The sequence below is a fragment of the Cydia pomonella genome, chromosome 6, assembly GCF_033807575.1.
Source record: "Cydia pomonella isolate Wapato2018A chromosome 6, ilCydPomo1, whole genome shotgun sequence".
NCBI lineage: Eukaryota > Metazoa > Arthropoda > Insecta > Lepidoptera > Tortricidae > Cydia > Cydia pomonella.
The window spans coordinates 16,981,459-17,001,672 of record NC_084708.1 but is presented as its reverse complement, the minus strand read 5'-3'; the positions used below and the strand labels follow the sequence as shown (position 1 = coordinate 17,001,672).

The 20,214-nt window shown below is 38.0% G+C and overlaps 2 protein-coding genes across 6 annotated transcripts in view; both read left to right on the top strand.

Moving 5' to 3' along the window:
* The first annotated feature begins 568 nt into the window (after positions 1-568).
* Positions 569-18,968, top strand: LOC133519130 (uncharacterized). 5 transcript variants are annotated; one of them, XM_061853073.1, is made up of 4 exons: positions 584-1,058; positions 3,736-3,876; positions 7,910-8,054; positions 18,836-18,968. In XM_061853073.1, exons 1-4 carry the CDS (start codon positions 702-704, stop codon positions 18,850-18,852), a joined length of 660 nt encoding a protein of 219 aa, XP_061709057.1. In that variant the 5' UTR covers positions 584-701; the 3' UTR covers positions 18,853-18,968. The 5 variants fall into 5 exon arrangements, with proteins under 5 accessions (XP_061709061.1, XP_061709058.1, XP_061709060.1 ...); XM_061853074.1 differs by lacking the exons at positions 7,910-8,054; positions 18,836-18,968 and adding an exon at positions 2,860-3,112 and having other exon boundaries at positions 575-1,058; XM_061853076.1 differs by lacking the exon at positions 7,910-8,054 and having other exon boundaries at positions 582-1,058.
* LOC133519129 (uncharacterized) overlaps positions 18,934-20,214 on the top strand; it is a 46,868-nt gene continuing 45,587 nt past the window's right edge. The window contains exon 1 of the mRNA XM_061853071.1: positions 18,934-19,163. Coding sequence (XP_061709055.1) covers positions 19,073-19,163 — 91 coding nt within the window. The 5' untranslated portion in view covers positions 18,934-19,072. The remainder of the gene's footprint in view (positions 19,164-20,214) is intronic.

Genomic DNA, 20,214 nt, shown 5'->3' with positions numbered 1-20,214 from the left:
AGTAAAGAGATAGCTGGACTTTACTAAAAGCCACGATGGATTGCCGGATGTTGATTAAAACATGGTTAAACGCGTTTCAAGATTAGTTTTTCATTAACTGCACACTTCCACGATAGTTCACTGCATAATAAGCTATCTATACTACACTTTGAACAACATAAATGAGCAAAACATGAGCAAAACACAAAAAAATATTCTCGAGACGTCTTCGCCATCTTGAATCTCAACGACAACCCCCATACTTACTTGCCAAAATATTCATTGAAATTGTCAGCTGTCAAAAAATGACGCTGTCAAAAAATGACCATTACTTCGCTCTTTGGCAATGACTATAGTCTGTAAAGTCTTTGTCAGTAGAAAAAGGCGCGAAATTACGACAACCCTTCAAAAGGGACGATAACACTTAGCGCCTTCTTCGCGCCTACATTTTTTAAATTTGCCGCTTTTTTCTACTGACGGAGATGGCTTGACAGATTATATATTATTATACTCTTTGATTCAAATAAATCTACTGCATGGAGGTCCAAATAATATATTAGAAGAATACTGGTAGGTAACGAATAATTTTAAAATACTACCGAATCATTTCAAAATTGACAAATAGGAATATAGGGTTTGGAAAAACGATTATAAATTTACCGTGATAGTTTTGTTATGAACTAAATTATTAAGTGATACATAAGGCTTATAAAACTATAAAAATGGAAATTTGCTGCTTAGAGGAATGTGGTGCGAATTCAGTGCGGCCAGTTCTGATTGCTCCGAGGTGCAACGATGCGCCTGTTGACTTCTACCCTTGTCTTCCGGCGTGCACTAAAACATATTATTGCTGTGAAAAACCAAAGCCTAAGGAATCTCGCGAAGAAAGTTCTCGTCGAGGCGAGTGTCGTCATAGCCAACATAAGATGGAGCGTCGACCATGTTCACCGCCTAACAATCATCAGGACTGCTACGTCGTTCGTCCGCCATCGCCTCGGCCGCCGTGTTGCGAGCCGCAGTGTAAACCGACCAAGACAAAGTACATTATACCATGCTATCGATATGAAGATGGACGCATTGTAAGTAAAGCAAAATTGATATGAATTTGTAGGTGTAGGTTACAGTTAACCTTGAACAGTTTATGAGGTAAAACAATTTATGGAGAAAGTAGAAATACCTAGAATAACTTTTTTAATTTCATATAGCCATTATCACTACTTGCCGAATACACAATTACCCTACTTATTTAAATTCATATCACGCCAGACTCAATGTTTAATATGATTATAGTTCAGTTTTAATGTAAGTATGACGAAATCACAATCAATCAATCAATCAATTGTCAATCACAAACAATGAACTGGAACGTACTAAACAATCTTACTCGTATACACAAAATAAAAGTCCTTTAGAAAGATATATTTTGAGGTTTTGTAATTTATTCTTAATGCCAGAATATATCACTGTTTGATATGATATGAATTGATTGAGGTTAACCTATTTAACGCCCTTTTTGTTAGTGTTGGTTAAGACTCAAGTCCTTTGGGTCATCTGCTTTAAGACTCGACTCAGTTTTTCAGACTCTAGTCATTAAGCCGAAACTTGAGTACTTATGGAGAACTAAGTCTTTTGTACATGTACAAAAGATCTCCACATTAAATTCATAGGTTATGGTGCACATATCATTAAAAACTAACGATTTTCCTTTGTGTTACTCGTAGATAAAACATACAACATTTTTGACGAAGTCTTTATTCGGATACATGAGTCCTTTTAAGTTTCACGTAGAAAACTTAAAAAATGACTAGACTCGGGACTTAAGACTCGGAAAATTTTAAGCGCAGAATTGCGTAATAACGAATGGAGATCTTCAAATTTACGAGTAGACTTAAAAGACTCGAGTTCTTACCAACTCTTTATGCGACTTCATTTCTTATTATTATTTCAACCGTACACTGAAACCAACTACAAATATTTTTTTATTATTATTATTTATTTACATTGTGGTTGGTTCCAGGAACGGTATGTTCCTACTCGTCACGGAAGACTGCCTAAGACTGCGTACATGAGAAACGGAATTCAGGATCAAATCCACGGATACAGAGGTGCAATAAGGTTTCTTTGTGCTGGTGGGCTAGCGCTCGAACCTTCCGTATACACAGCTGTTACACCGCTAAAAAAACATTACCCTAAAATAACCCAAGAAGTAATGCCTATTAAAAAGAGGAAATAAACCTTTTATATAGTGAGTAGTAAAGTTACAAGAAAAGTATATATATGTATTCAAGTTACGACTCAGACGACCTTTGGCAGGTTTATCCCCTGCCATCATCTGCGTTGAAAAGGAATGGCCTCCAAGATCAAAATGTCGGAGAAAGCGGTGGCATTGCATACATCAGAAAATGTTGGCACGATGCTTGGTGTGGCGACTATCCTAGACCAATTGCCATCAAACCAATGAAGAAACTGGCCGTAAAAAAAGCTAAGAAACAATGATCCTGTTGGTGCGTAGATTCTAGCAAGGAAGTTATTTGCGTCATCAAGAAATATAATCAGAGTACGATTTTTACTAATACACTCTTATTTTTATTATTCGATTCATACGATACAAACGAACGATGCAAATGCTACACCATAGCAGATTTTTTACTGATGTAAGGAAAAGTATCCGCAGAACCAAGGCGCAATATTGGGTTACAGAGCGAGCACAAGATTTAATAAATAAATAAAAGAGAAGAGTGTGGCTTGTTGATTCATCATGCTCATTATATTGCACATTTTTTTAAATGTGTGCTTACTTTTATTTCGTTTGTGTCACTAAGCCTGACAATTTATTTTGATCTACATAAGTGAGACTAAACGGGAGTGTCTGGGTTGCAGGTGCGCAGGCTCCCCGTGACTGCATTCAAGCGCAACGGCATGCAGGACCAGGAGCACGGAAAGGTTCAAGGCGCGACCAACTTTCTCCAGCGCTGTCCACGCGACGTAGAGCTCGAATGTGATGTCAGCCCCAAGGTCAAAGTGTGTGATCCGGCAAAAGTACCCGTCTGCGACGGAAAAACCGCGCTTTGCTGTCGTCTTTTGCAAAAACCCATAAAAGTTTCACTTGAAGATATACTTGATGATTGACAATGTACGCTGCCTTTGAATTTTAATTTGTTGTTATAAGTTATAATTAATCATACATTTAAATAAAACGAGGTCTGAAGAAACTAAAATATGACTAGGTTTGTACTTGAAAGGACACTTGATCATACCGGTTACCTTCCATTCGGTTGCCATCCATTTAATTCGAGTTTCAATGGAACGCTTGTTTCACACCTTTAATAAAGGATATTATTAAAACCCTTGATCTTTATCCTTATTTGTCGTTAAGCCGGTAATCGGTCCTAAAAAAGACTCGTGTAAATAAATATGAGATCCACAATTTTATTCCTCTACATTTCTCTGTACTTATGCTAGATGGTTGGTCAATAATTAACTGATTTTCAAATTTATTTTTGCTTTTAGAAAACCGTTTACCTTAAAAGTAACCTTATTTAAATTCGGTGAAAACACTGCTTTTGAAACAAACATTACGTACCAATTTCCGTCAGGTATATGAAAAAGCTTTATGTGCTTAATTCATTTATTTATTTTTGGCGACAAATCTGTGCACACGGTAAACTCTTTTCCCTGTTTTGCCAAAATCGTTCTTTGTAAGATGAAACGACTTCAGTTATATTTGTTTTTAAACATTTATTTCCATTGTTGCAGGCTAACCAACCGACGGTGCTAATGCGGCGCGCTTGCGAAGTGGCAGTCGGCAAGCGCCCGCGTAAGAAGCCCTACGAAGAGAGCCGCTTCATTCGCGACGCCGACCACCAAGAATCACGTTACATCAGGGAAGATGAAGAGGTAATTAATAATATCTTTATATTCTATCATTCCTGCATCGGTAGCACATTAGAAATCCGTACCATCAGCAATCCTATTTTACATCCGGACTTCTCATTCACTTGCATCGTCGTGCCAATACAGAAAATATTATGATTAGCGGATAGTATAAATCCCTCTGAATATAGCCAAATTTACTTTGTAAATAAGACATTTTTGAACCTACCATTTCAACACATTACCTTTCATATATTGGTTTTATATACTGTCGTTAGAATAACTAATGCAAAATGTAATTTTTCCTACATTCCGTTGATAGTATGCGCGAACGCGACGGATTGAATGAAAGATGCACGCCTTCCCACTGGGCTAGCAACGCTCTGATTAATTTCGATGTTTATTTACTTATTATTGTTTTATTTATTCGAAATTGTATTTCATAGAAACAGAAATGGTCATAAATTGAATATTCAGTAAAATTCAATACCAATAAAAGTTTGAAGCATGGACAAATCGCCATCTGAATAAATTCCCACGCAATATCCTTTCAAAGCGAAAGCAAAAAGCCAAATGAACGCCTGCGACGCCGAGGTGAAATTCAATTTCATTACAGCCACGCTCAAAAAACTAAGGTGGACCGATTCAAACTCAATACTCGAATAATATTAAAATCCGGCTTTTATTAAAAAACTTGAACAAAAGATTATATAACCGCGATATATTTTAATGATAATCCGATTCTATAATATTTGTGTGGGTGTAAGTCTACCAAAAAATAATGGAAGGCTACAACGTTATCCATTTACGTATCTAATCTTATAGATAACTGTCTGTATTTCCCGTACACGGTTTCCCGTACTTATCATTTAGACTAAGAGGAAACATAAGAAATGTAGGTTATGACTGGAATTCAGATTCTTTTTCCAATCAAAATATAATTGCGCCATTTACATATATTACTCGGATTGGGTTGTTTATTTACAAAATACACAGCCCAATCTTCAATTGAGATGAGTCTGAAATGACCTTCATCTATACGCGCCTTAAAAATGTGAAACTGAATGAATGTAATGTAATTATAATATTTGAAATATTCCTCGTCATTTATTACGTCATTAACAAATATTTGTTGATTTCATACACTTAGATATTAAATACAAGTAAATAGTATAATTTTGACAATTATTTAATTTCGATACTACTTAGTCTGAAAATGCGGAAGCTAATATAAGATCTTTTAACTGAATAATATGGCATATATGGCTGTTAGCCGTTGCTCGAAGTATACATTAAAAAAAAAATTCCACCCCGTGGGAAATACAATTTTCCACCCTTCTATCAGCCTATGAAAGGTGAACTTTTCGAATAGTAGAGATGAAATAAAAAAATATTATAATTTCAAGCTAAACTCTCTGCATTGCATTTTATTGCTGCATTTTAGTAATCTGATTCAAATTTTGAGTTGTTTGCTCATGTTGGCTGATAGAATTGACTTTAAGTGTTGATATATGGTTGATATTGAATGATAACTATTTAATAAAGTTCATTTTTATTTGATTTGTAATGTTAGTTAGTATTTCTCTCGCGGTTCTCTCTCTTTCTTTTCTCGCGAGGAAAATATTAACTATGTATTATCAAAAACGAACAAATCAAATCAAATCCAAATGAACATAATAAAAAAAAAACATTCAATATCATCATTTAAATGTCAACTCTACCAGCTCACGTGATGAAACAACTTAAAATTTGCATCTGTTTTCTTTGCCCCACATGTGGATAAAATGCAAATCTCTCATTAGTTTTTGAACAATGAAGATTAGCAGTTGGTGTGGTGAAAAATAGCTTGTGAATTAATCGAGACTGGGACTGGTACTTGTATTCCTCTATGGTTCGTAAACCACCGCTCTGCAAGATTGGTCTCAGTAATTCCTTTTTATACTCTTGAGTAATTACTCAAGCATCCAAGCAAGCATAGCATCGTAATTACGATGCTTAAAAGAGATCACGTTGACTCCTCTTGCTGTAATTGAAAATAGAGTAACCCTGCAGAGCTGCTTTAACTAAAGAGTTATAATTTCACCTGTAATCTATAAACCTTTGTCTATACTTTTTATACTTTTGATAAAGCGATAAATAGTTGATATTACGAGTACCATATAGGGACTGTAACTCAATTCACATATGAAGTTTTGCAATTGGAACGAAAACGTGTTGGTTACATACGCTTCCCTAATGTGTGTGGAAGTGCACTGACGCTGAGATTGAATTTGGGTTGTCGTTGAATATAAGTACTATTAGCCAGTTTAAAACTTTTGCTCTTTTACTTTAGGAGGGAGTACCATGGGTGGGTACGGCTAACTCGATCACTTCAGCAGAGGATGCACTTTCTGGTTACATCAGTTAGCACTTTCATATAAACTCGTACCTAGTATGAGTTTAAACCATGTTGACAGCGTTCAAACTTTGACTTAGTTCCCTAATTGCCACGCGAGTGCATCGAGAATTGTATGCAAAGTTTAGAGCGTCATTCTGAGAGTTATACCTATGTACATCTAAGTATTAAATTATTGTTGGTTCTATCGTGACGATGACCGTCCGCTCTGGCAGGCCAATATGTATTGATGTCCAGAGAAGGTTTTAGAATAACGCTGACAGGTGAGTGCTGACGGTTGAGCGCTGAGTGCTGACGGTTGAGCGCTGAGTGCTGACGGTTGAGCGCTGAGTGCTGAACAATACGGGGATATACGCGCTCCGCGCTCCGCGTCGGCGTCGGCGCCCCGTAGCGGTCAGCGCTGACCGCCGCTGCCTTCAGTGAGCGCTTTAATATCTAGTTGAGAACGACTGGTGTCGGGGACGCTTCTTATGTCTTCAGAAAGCGGTGTGAGTTAGTGTCACACTGACCATCAGCGTCGTTGTCAGTGCCGATCGTCGGCGGGCGTAGTTCTGAAGACAGAGGCGAGTAAGACAGCCTAGTATCAAGCTAAGAGCTAAGTACTCAACGGTCGGCGCGATACTAAAACTTTTTAATAATAGTGGCATATTCACATGTCGGATTCAATTCAAACATTATACCTACACAAAACTATTTTTGGATCACAATCCATATAATTTGGCTTAGAGCATTTAACAACTGGAGACGCCTTGTCTGTAATTTTTTGTACAAAACAGTCTGCCGATTTTTGTGGGGGAGAAGCACGTCAAATGTATGTAGCCATGTCAGATAAATGTCAGTCCATACAATAAGTATTACTATTAGGCGAGGCTTTCGACAGAGGAGAATAAAGCTACGCGATGGGTGGCAACTCCAGTTGGTAAATGCTCTAACTAATTTGGTATATTGTAAAAATAAATACCGGGATAAGTAGGTAGGATAAGGACATCTGAACTTTTCAACTTTCCGCTCTAAGCCCAGTAATTAACAGAAAGCGCCGTATTACGAAAAGTTTTTGCAAGGAATTTCACTGAAAGATTTTTACCTGGGCAGTTAATTAATTCACGGAATCTTACTTAAGGAAGTTATCCGCTTATGTACCTAAATAAGAAGATTGACGGCTCTGTGTTGTAGTTTGGTCTAATGCAAAATTGGTAGGGTTTGACTCGAATAGGTATAGCCTGTCCGATATTGAAGATCAAGTTGACCGATTGATCGACTATACCTTACAAGGTAAATGTTCTAATTCTCGACAAGCTAATATCCAATGGATGGCACTCAGATATCGACTCGTCAATGACTTAAGTGAGATGAAGTACTGGAACATTGACTTTGTATTACTCAAAAGTGTAAAAAAAACAAGGCAAAAAGTATTCCTTTTATTTCATTAGTGATGCATTGAAATGCAAGTATTAACGCAATACAACTATGTTTAATACATTTCATGGCCATTGTCAAAACCATACGCACTCTATTCTAATAAGAATACTGTCCACGACTACTTATTTTTTTATCCATGTCAAAAAGTATAGGTACAGCCTGCTTGATGTCAAGCGGCCATCGAAATATTATTTGTTTTTACACAAACAAGATATTTTATGTTTTCTTTTCTTTGTTTATCAGGGCAACTGTTGTTTTCATTTCGAAAACCAAAAAAACCAGTCCTGCCCACCCATTGGACAGTGCGCCTCGTGTCCTCAGTATTGCATGGAGTACCCGCCCTGCGTGACCGCTCGTCCTATGCCGTCGCCGCCACCACCGCAGAATTGTTACTATTACTCCTGCTACAATCCTTGTTAAATACTAGAAAACATAAGGCCAGTAGAAGTATGAGATTATTCACTCCGCATATACCCAAAAATATGTATCGTGTGAAAATTTATACTTCGTTTTTATTTACCGGGATTAAAGTAATCATTTAAGGACGACGGAGATAATTTTGTCACTTGGAATAAATGCGCTTTTACATAGAATCACATTCAATTCGTCACGAATAAATTAAACCAAGTTACTGAAAAAAATGTGCACATACAATATAATAATATATTTTATTTCTAATTAAACAAGGCGCATTTACCCCGTAAACGCAAAATGGTGAACCTATTGTTTTCTTTTATACGTGTGACACGTATAAAATCGAAGAATTGTATTTTATATTACTTAAGGTCGTTATATTTCGAGCAGAAATAATGGAGGCCATGGACACTGTTTCTTTTTGTTAATTTTGCATACACACTTGACGTAAAACCGTAGCTCAAAGGTAGTTTATACATAACCATCTTGTCCATATTTCCTTAGTATCTAAATTGGGGTATTTTTAATATCCTCCCATTTCGATAATAATAGTAAATGTAAAAGTAATTAAAATATTGTAAGTTTAAATTATACACCAGTTATTTTTTGTTTTTGTTTACTGTTTGTCATTGTTTTGTAAGCTGTGCTGTAGTAGTTTATAGCAGTGTTTGTTGTTATCTTATCCAGTTTTATTCGCCATTACATTCATTTGTTGTTGAGTTTTCTTTTTCTTTTGAAACGCATAACGAACGGGATTGATAAAGGAATAACAAAAAATCTACGAATGTCGCATTCAAATAGGTACTCGTGTAGACAATAATAAACTACGCTCCTAGAAATCAATTTCTTTGCTTTGGTGAGGTTTAAGGTCTTATGGACATGCCCACGATTCGCGTCACAAAAAATGCTGTAAATTAATAGTAAATTACGATACAAGTGCTAAAAATAGGAAATTCGAAACGAGTGGCGATAAATTAAAACACGACCGAAGGGATTACCTATTCGTACATGTATCGTACAGTCAAGGTATTAAATATCGACACGGACAAAGCGCCAAAAATATGTACACACTAATGTTTGGGCAATAAGGTCGTGTCTACATATTTTTGGCACTTTGTCCGTGTCGATATTTCATACCTTGACTGTACAACGTTTTACAGTACATATGGTCCTTTAAATGTTCGACATAGTAACGTAATATGCTAATTTTCGCACTAGTGCGGTAAAGTAGCTCCATATGTACCTACTGTAAAATAAAATAAACTCACTGGCAATAAAAAAATAAAATTATTATGATACAAAATGAGAGCTTAAATCTGTCAGCTTATTTGATAGCCGATAGGCAAAATTTTAAAAGTAGCTTGTCAACGAGTCCCTTGCCAGTCTATGTATGTATGTTAAGTAATGTATGTATGTATGTATATACTTTATTGTACATAGAAATAAAAACACGAAAAACACAGTTACAGAGATTAAATAATAACTAGGGCGCGGGATTTTGGGTGCGGCTTTTGACAAGTCTTAGAGAGAAACACCACTATTTATTGATGGTATCGATAAATCGAGATTTTCTTTTATTTATATCTATTAAATAATAGGTATTTTGAACTTTCAGTACCCCTAGTGTAACTTTGATCGACATCATAACGTGACGAACGCGTTTGCGTTAAGTCTCATTTTGTATAGGATTTTGAGGTTCCAAAACGTCCCGCTTGGCGCGCTCTTTCGAAATCCAATACAAAATGAGACTAAACGCAAACGCGTATGTCACGTTTGGAAATCGAATTTAGTTACACTAGGGGTACAGATGACTAAGTACTTTTCAACATTTTCAACGGTCGATGATGAAAAAAGTTCGAAATATCTGAAAGTTTAATCCGTTTCATTTGGTTTACTGAAATGAGTATAATTACGAAAATCTTTATATTTTATAGTTGATAAGCTAAGTAGGTATTTGCTCGCGAGTGTTATTTTATTCAGTAACCCTTTTCCAGGCATAGTACAATCTATCGACCACATACGCACCATTAGAATTCCAACTTTAGCATTCCGATTTAAGGTTCAAATTAGACTAAAATTTCAGGAAATGTTACTTGTCTTCAAATGAATCATCAAAGCTAGATTAATTGAAATATATTTTACAGTACATATGGTGCTACTTTACCGTACTAGTGCGAAAATTAGCATATTACGTTACTGTGTCGAACATTTAAAGGACCATATCTTATACCTTTAAGAGTCCTTATTCCTACAGACGAGCGTATTTTGTAAAATGCTTCCTTTTTCATTAAAGATTACGACGTAACTATTAGTATTTATTCAAAAACTGGTAACGTACTTAAATAATCGTTTCCTAAACTAGCGGCTCCAACAGTTCAAATTTTCATTTTCTCTTTTAAACCTCTTTTTTAATGAGGTTTTTTGGGAGTCTTTTCCAAATTTTGCAGTGAGATGTGGCGTTTCGGTTCTCAATTTTGCTATAAACAAGAATCATTTGGTACATGAATGACTACAATTTGATTCAACATATCTCGTACGAGGGGCTGGAATGATTAACAATCGAAGATTCATTTGAAAAAACTGATAAAATACCTTCCGAGTTTTCTTCATTTTTTTGGCGAAAACAGGGTTTTATTATATTTTATTTCCGCAAATTGTACGCATATTTTGCTTTAAAAATAATATTATAGCAAACTGTAACTTTATGTTAACCTATAAAAAAAAAATCGTAACTATGGGACCTACATTGCCGTAAATTTATATTTTTTTAAAACACGTATAAATCACGCAGCAGCGACGCCCCGCTCTCAGTCCGCGCGGAGCGCGCTTAGAGGACGGACCTGTGCTCGATTGTCAGGCATTCGTTGCGATCGTAATCAGCTACGGAGTTCCGAGAAGTGCTACATACTGCGATTAGAAAATCTTAATAAAAGTTCATTTTTTACAGTATGCCTAACAGACTCGCTTATTGATGGATTTTCAGTGTTACTTTTTTTTTAATACTAAGTCGGTGGCAAACAAGCATACGGCCCGCATATGTACGCCTGCAACTCCAGAGGAGTTACATGCGCGTTGCCGACCCTAACCCCCTCCCACCCCTCGTTGAGCTCTGGCAACCTTACTCACCGGCAGGAACACAACACTATGAGTAAGGTCTAGTGTTATTTGGCTGCGATTTTCTGAAAAACGCATTTTCACTTGAAATTACGTTAGGGTTTGCATTATTATTTTTGACCCGGATGAAGTCCAAGTTCTCATGATGGAGTCAGGAGTTGGTCACCAGAACTCCTAATCTACTAATTATAATCCCATCGTGTTTGGGCTCAAAAGATTTGCCCTGACGAACACCATCGATCTAGATGAGGTCCAGGGTCTCATGATGGAGTCAGGAGTTGGTCACTAGAACTCCTAATCTACTCATTATAATTCCATCGTGTTTGGGCTCAACAGAGTTGCCCTGATGAGCACCTTCAATCTAGATGAGGTCCAGGGTCTCATGATGGAGTCAGGAGCTGGTCACCAGAACTCCTAATCTACTCATCATAACTCCATCGTGTTTGGGTTCAATAGAGTTGCCCTGACGAGCACCATCAATCTAGATGAGGTCCAGGGTCTCATGATGGAGTCAGGAGCTGGTCACCAGAACTCCTAATCTACTCATCATAACTCCATCGTGTTTGGGCTCAATAGATTTGCCCTGATGAACACCATCGATCTAGATGAGGCCCAGGGTCTCATGATGGAGTCAGGAGTTGGTCACCAGAACTCCTAAACTACTCATCATAACCTCATCGTGTTCGGGCTCAATAGATTTGCCCTGACGAGTATCATCAATCTAGATAAAGTCCAGGGTCTCATGATGGAGTCAGGAGTTGGTCACTAGAACTCCTAATCTACTCATTATAATTCCAACGTGTTTGGGCTCAAAAGATTTGCCCTGATGAGCACCATCGATCTAGATGAGGTCCAGGGTCTCATGATGGAGTCAGGAGTTGGTCACCAGAACTCCTACTCTACTCATCATAACTCCATCGTGTTTGGGCTCAATAGAGTTGCCCTGACGAGCACCTTCAATCTAGATGAGGTCCAGGGTCTCATGATGGAGTCAGGAGCTGGTCACCAGAACTCCTAATCTACTCATCATAACTCCATCGTGTTTGGGTTCAATAGAGTTGCCCTGACGAGCACCATCAATCTAGATGAGGTCCAGGGTCTCATGTTGGAGTCAGGAGCTGGTCACCAGAACTCCTAATCTACTCATCATAACTCCATCGTGTTTGGGCTCAATAGATTTGCCCTGATGAACACCATCGATCTAGATGAGGCCCAGGGTCTCATGATGGAGTCAGGAGTTGGTCACCAGAACTCCTAATGTACTCATCATAACCTCATCGTGTTCGGGCTCAATAGATTTGCCCTGACGAGCATCATCAATCTAGATAAAGTCCAGGGTCTCATGATGGAGTCAGGAGTTGGTCACTAGAACTCCTAATCTACTCATTATAATTCCAACGTGTTTGGGCTCAAAAGATTTGCCCTGATGAGCACCATCGATCTAGATGAGGTCCAGGGTCTCATGATGGAGTCAGGAGTTGGTCACCAGAACTCCTAATCTACTCATCATAACTCCATCGTGTTTGGGCTCAATAGATTTGCCCTGATGAACACCATCGATCTAGATGAGGTCCAGGGTCTCATGATGGAGTCAGGAGTTGGTCACCAGAACTCCTAAACTACTCATCATAACCTCATCGTGTTTGGGCTCAATAGATTTGCCCTGACGAGCATCATCAATCTAGATAAAGTCCAGGGTCTCATGATGGAGTCAGGAGTTGGTCACTAGAACTCCTAATCTACTCATTATAATTCCAACGTGTTTGGGCTCAAAAGATTTGCCCTGACGAGCACCATCGATCTAGATGAGGTCCAGGGTCTCATGATGGAGTCAGGAGTTGGTCACCAGAACTCCTAATCTACTCATCATAACTCCATCGTGTATGGGCTCAATAGAGTTGCCCTGACGAGCACCATCAATCTAGATCAGGTCCAGGGTCTCATGATGGACTCAGGAGTTGATCACCAGAACTCCTAGTCTATTCATCATAACTCCATCGTGTTTGGGCTCAAAAGATTTGCCCTGACGAGTACCATCGATCTAGATTAAGTCGAGGGTCTCATGATGGACTCAGTAGTTGTTAATTTGATGGTGCTTGTCGGAGTAAATCTATTGAGCCCAAACACGATGGAGTTATGATAAATAGATTACGAGTTCTGGTGACCAACTCCTGACTCCATCATGAGACCCTGGACTTCATCTAGATCGATGGTACTCGTCAGGGCAAATCTTTTGAGCCCAAACTCGATGGAATTATAATGAGTAGATTAGGAGTTCTAGTGACCAACTCCTGACTCCATCATGAGACCCTGAACATCATCTAGATTGATGGTGCTCGTGAGGGCAAATCTATTGAGCCCAAACACGATGGAGTTATGATGAGTAGATTAGGAATTATGGTGACCAACTCCTGACTCCATCATGAGACCCTGGACTTCATCTAGATCGATGGTACTCGTCAGGGCAAATCTTTTGAGCCCAAACACGATGGAATTATAATGAGTAGATTAGGAGTTCTAGTGACCAACTCCTGACTCCATCATGAGACCCTGGACTTCATCTAGATCGATGGTACGCGTCAGGGCAAATCTTTTGAGCCCAAACACGATGGAATTATAATGAGTAGATTAGGAGTTCTGGTGACCAACTCCTGACTCCATCATGAGACCCTGGACTTCATCTAGATCGATGGTACTCGTCAGGGCAAATCTTTTGAGCCCAAACACGATGGAATTATAATGAGTAGATTAGGAGTTCTAGTGACCAACTCCTGACTCCATCATGAGACCCTGAACATCATCTAGATTGATGGTGCTCGTGAGGGCAAATCTATTGAGCCCAAACACGATGGAGTTATGATGAGTAGATTAGGAATTATGGTGACCAACTCCTGACTCCATCATGAGACCCTGGACTTCATCTAGATCGATGGTACTCGTCAGGGCAAATCTTTTGAGCCCAAACACGATGGAATTATAATGAGTAGATTAGGAGTTCTGGTGACCAACTCCTGACTCCATCATGAGACCCTGGACTTCATTTAGATCGATGGTACTCGTCAGGGCAAATCTATTGAGCTCGAATACGATGGAATTATAATGAGTAGATTAGGAGTTCTAGTGACCTACTCCTGACTCCATCATGAGACCCTGGACTTCATCTAGATTGATGGTGCTCATCAGGGTAAATCTATTGAGCCCAAACTCGATGGAGTTATGATGAGTAGATTAGGAGTTCTGGGGAGTTCTGGTGACCAACTCCTGACTCCGTCATGAGACCCTGGACCTCATCTAGATCGATGGTGTTCGTCAGGGCAAATCTTTTGAGCCCAAGCACGATGGAATTATAATGAGTAGATTAGGAGTTCTGGTGACCAACTCCTGACTCCATCATAAGAACCTGGATGGACTTCATTCGGGTCAAAAATAATAATACAAACCCTAACGTGATTTCAAATAACACTGAAACTCTATAGCACTAATGTGCGCAAACGATTGGCATCTTGACTACGCAGCATGGGTGCGTAGCCACCATGCTAATCGATACGACAACGAAACACTATCTGTCTCTCTCTCGTACTAATATGCACAAACGATTGGCATCTTGGCTGGGCAGCATGGGTGCGTAGCCAACATGCCAAACGTTTACGATACGACAAGGAAACACTATCTGTCTCTCTATCGCACTAATATGCGCAATCGATTGGCTTCTTGGCTAGGTATCATGGGTGCGTAGCCAACATGCCAATCGTTTACGATACGACAACGAAACACTACTCTCTCTCTATCGCACTAATATACGCAAACGATTGGTATTTTGGCTAGGCACTAAGCAAGTGTGTGGCCAACATGCCAATCGTTTACGATACGACAACGAAACACTATCTGTCTCTCTATCGCACTAATATACTTTATTTATACCTGCAGTCATTTAGTAACTTCTTCATTTTCCATTGGTGTGAAAGAGACAGAATAAAGAGCAAGGGTTATAGTACACTCTGTAGTCTGTACACTTAGTAGTAGTGTACATAAAAAAAAAAACTACTGTGCATATACAATAAAATAAAGAGTGCCCATATGATATCATATGACACTAAAATTAATGTTGCTTGAAATTATATTGAAAACTATCAAGATTATTCTAGTCTGCATTGAAACGCGCGTCGCGTTGCCGGCGCTCGCGTACCGAGCGCCAACGCCATCTATCGAGCGTTATTTCGTGAAATCGGAGAACGCTCCAAGGATTAAGGGCTCTTAAACGAGCAATTCTTGTATATATATATATATATATTTCTGTGATCTCGGAAACGGCTCTAACGCTTTCGCTGAAATTTGGTATATAGGGGTTTTTGGGGGTATACAATCTAGATTAGTCTTATGTTTGGGAAAACGCGTGTTTTCGAGTTTTCATGCGTTTTTCTTTCGACGCAGAATATGGGCACTAATTTCGTGTTGCCGGCCACTGTCCGTCTGGTCCAGCGGGTTAAGACGCGGACTGCTAAACGAGTGTTACGGGTTCGAATCTCGCCCGGTGACTAACTTTTGTTTTTTTTTTTATATGTTCAAGTTTATATATAATTTTTTTAATTTTTATTGTTTTACACAAGTTTAATTTAGTAAAAAAAAATGACCTATGTAATAAGAGAAATCGACAATAGATGGCGTTACTCTGTGACAAGTGCTGTAAGGTTAAAATCGATTGTAAATAATAATAATTGTCAGTTCACATTTTACTTTTTAAGTTTATGTAGATTATCACCACCATATTACAAAAAATAGTTATAACCGAGCAAAGCTCGGTCGCCCAGGTACTGTACTGTAAAACGATGTACAGTCAAGGTATAAAATATCGACACGGACAAAGTGCCAAAAATATGTATACACAACCTTATTGCCCAAACATTAGTATGTACATATTTTTGGCGCTTTGTCCGTGTCGATTTAAAACACTCCCTTCGGTCGTGTTTTAATTTATCGCCACTCGTTTCGAATTTCCTATTTGTCGCACTTGTATCGTAATGTACTATGGATTTTTTGGGAAAACCTTGTAGATTGGTGCGGCCTGGAAAAGGGATAAATTAACAGCATTGATAAAGGAATAAACTGATTATATCGATAAAAAGTGGTGCTCTCTCCCTTAAATATGTCGGTAGTCGCACGCAAAATTACGGGCCTTAGTAACAGTGTCCACAAGCAATAAAAGGGGTATTTAAACTAATAGAAAAATAAATATTTTTACAGAATATATGGTCCTACTTTACCGCACTCGTGCGATAATTAGCACGTAACTATGTCGAAAATTTAAAGGGCCACATGTACTGTAAAATGTGTTACGATACATGTGCGAATAGGTATTTCACAACTCGTGTCGATTTAAAACACTAACTTCGGTCGTGTTTTAATTTATCCCCACTCGTTGCATATTTCCTAGTTTTCCCACTTGTATCGCAATGTACTATTATACATAGAGCTGCCCTAAAAAGTGTCCGTATTTAAATAAAATAGGTAGAGTCAGACCAAGCTAAGTTGGCATCGATTTTGATAGCCCAGCATGTGCAAGTGTTAAGTAAACGTCGTAATTTCATAGAACATTGACGTTTAAAATAACACTTGCACTATCTGGGCTGTCACAATCGCTGCCATCTTGGTCTGACTCCCCCATCTCATTTGTCTGGCCTAAGCATTATCGGGTTGAGTGAACGGTTTTAGTTAATATCCAAACTGTACATCTAGACTCGGAACTACGTTGACATCGACTTGAATGCATGAAAACTTAAAGTGGTCCGACTCAATCTTTATGGAGCGTCAATACGATTTGATACTATGAAGTTAGTATGAGAAACTAAAACCCAGTGCCCGTACCGTATGACCGTATGACCGTATGAGTCACTGACAGTGTCCAAAACTGACATATACGCTATCGAGAACGTAATTTATTTTCCATACATGTCGCTTGCTCTTATATGCGAGTACGAGCGAGATGCATAGAAAATAAGTTACGTTCTCGATAGCATTTATGTCAGTGCCGTGCCGATCTGGTGGTAGACAAAAAGGTCCATTAAATGAGTTTTTTGTTGATTTTAATATAATTATAATCTTTTAAGACGAAAGGGGACGGCCGCCGCGAAACCGCCTTTCCATACAAAAGTAGTCCCCATTTTCCTCTCTAGATATTGACATTTTGAAAATATTTTACACAATTTGATGTTTTATTCATATATAGCTATGCCCAACCGGTTGATTTTTTTTAGAATTTTTAATATTATAATAGTTTGCAGTGTATTAATAGTAGTTTGAGTGGAGCATTTAAAATTTGTATGGAACCTGTTTTTCGATCCTATAAGAAATAAATAAATAAATATTATAGGACATTTTTACACAAATTGACTAAACCACACGGTAAGCTCATGAAGGCTAGTTGCGGATACTCAGACAACGATATATATAATATATAAATACTTAAATACATATAAAACAACAATGACTTAGGAACAAATATCTTTGCTCATCACACAAATGGATGCCCTTACCGGAATTCGAACCCAAGACCATCGGCTTCATAGGCAGGGTCACTACCGACTAGGCTAGACCGGTCGTCAAATAATTAAAAAAACTAAATAAATCAAACGGTCGGGCATAGCTATGACTAAAATACGTAAAATTCTGTCAAACTATTTACCATAATGTTAATCCAGGGAGGAAAATGAGTACTACGTTTATTTGGAGAATCGATTTATTTATTTTTATTTATTGTAAACAGTTTGAAGTATATGTTACCGTAAATACACCCGTCTTAAGTGAAAACCATATCGCCTTGGTGAAAACGAGTTTTCACTAATTATTAAAAATTTAGTTCCAACTATAACTAGTACCTATGGCAATTCTTAGAATTAGTTGCTAAGTGGACCTGAGGCTCCAGTGACCCGTAGCAAAAATCCCGGGAAAACGCGAGGAAGATTCTAAATTTAAATTTAGTCAAAACTAGTTTTGACTAGAGAAAACACGTTTTGACTGGTTAATACTAGTTTTCACAGTATTTTGTCAGGGTAAAAAAAGGTGCAGCGACGAGCGAAGCGAGGAGGAGCAAGTTTAACTTTGATCAAACTGCGCGCCAAGCTGAGCGGCCAGCGAGCGCTACGACCTACTTAATATATTTTATAATATGTCAACATAGAATAAAAAGCTGTTTGTGTTATGCTACTTATGCGTATCGTCTAGTCAAAACTAGTTATCACTAAAGCATATTGCGAAAAAAAAATCTCGATTAATACTATGTAGTTTTCACAGATGCCTTACGGGAAACTAGTTTTAACTAGTGAAAATTTGATTTCAATGAGGCGATACGGAAAACTAGTTTTAATTAGAGAAAACGCGTTTTCTCTAAAAGGGGGTTTACGGCCACATATCTATAGGAAACAAGCCTATTATGTTTAGTTTCAGTTTTCACGAATGAACACAATTATTTAAAATAAAGCTGTTTCCAGGCTGATACCATTCTAGTTCATTTAGCAGCGGTAATGATTTAAATATGTATAAAGAATAAAATGTCTAGAACGTATGTACTTAGCAGGCTGAAATTCTTTTTTATAACAAACCATTTTCGTGATCTCTTTGACCTGATTCTGAATTGTTTTGTTACAGACAACACGGCGTCCTAAACCCGCAGTGCAATCAAATGGAAAAACGAAGATTGCGAGGATTCGCAATAAAACCGCAATAAACTAGGGCGTTGAGAAATAACAATAAAAACAACTTTAGAGTTATTTTTATGTAATGAAGCGGATCGGTGTTTCGGCTCGTGTCTGTGTGGTGTGAGGGTGTCAGTGTGTCAAATGCGAAGACGGCGGGGGGGGGGAGGGGTGGTGACTCGTGCGCACCATGCAGCTGGCTCTGTCGCTGCTGCTCCTGGCCGCCTGCGTCACTGCTTTTGCGCAGATCGCGTGGACGCCCATCTTTCTTGATGCCACCAGTAAGTACATATTCTATTCCTAAAAAAAAAAAATACCAGTTATATGTAGTTGGGAGCCAGAGCAGTCGCTATATCCTTAAGTTAAAAACGACCGATATTCTTTTATATAGAACCTCTTACATTTTTGTCTGTTAGAAATTTAATTTTTGTCACAAAACCATACAAAAGTATCGGCCCAATTCGAACAATGCTTAAAAGATGTCAGATGTATATGTTTATTTCTCATTCATCCAAATTTACTGACAATACGTATTGCTAGACTCATAAACCGTCCTTGTTGTTTTTCAATTCTGAAATAGTACATTTCGATGCTAGTGCGGAAAGTGTACCGAGAAATCTTGCCACGAGCCGTAGGCGAGTGACAAGACTCGGGACGAGTGAAGGAATGACATTTCCGCACGTGTATCGAACGACGTTTTTTAATACAGTTGCGAAAAAAAAGAAAAACAACAAGTACTTTTTTATGCATGTTTTATAAGACAGAAACAATTGTAAATATAAAACATTATACTATTATTACCAACAATCATTATTTACGATTATTTGTGTATCGTATATTTAAATTGTATGAAAAGAATATCGAATGTTGCCTGCTAAAAACATTCTTCAGTAAGAAAAAACGCCTCTGCTTTGACAGGCGTTTCAGCAGCTATTCCGTTCCATTAAGACAACTTATTAAGACGTTCAATATTCAATAAACGTGTCATAATGATGAAGAGGTAAGTAATAAAATATGAAATATGCTTATATTTATTATTTTTAGATTAACAGTAGGTTTTTATGTTGATTACGACTTTTAAAGGAACATTAACTCTCATCAATAAGTAGTCATGAATTGGAACAAGTGGAAAAGTAAAAAGCAGTTCGCGAAATCCAACTTTACGCACGCTAAACAGCTACGTAAAGTAGCACTTTTTGAGCAACTGTATTAAAAAAGTATAGATAGCTTTAACCAAATACAGTGTGAAGGGAAATAAATAGAATAATTCTTGGATTGAAAAGTTTAAACTGTAGCTTTATTTTTTCGTCATTCACATACCAATAAGCCGCG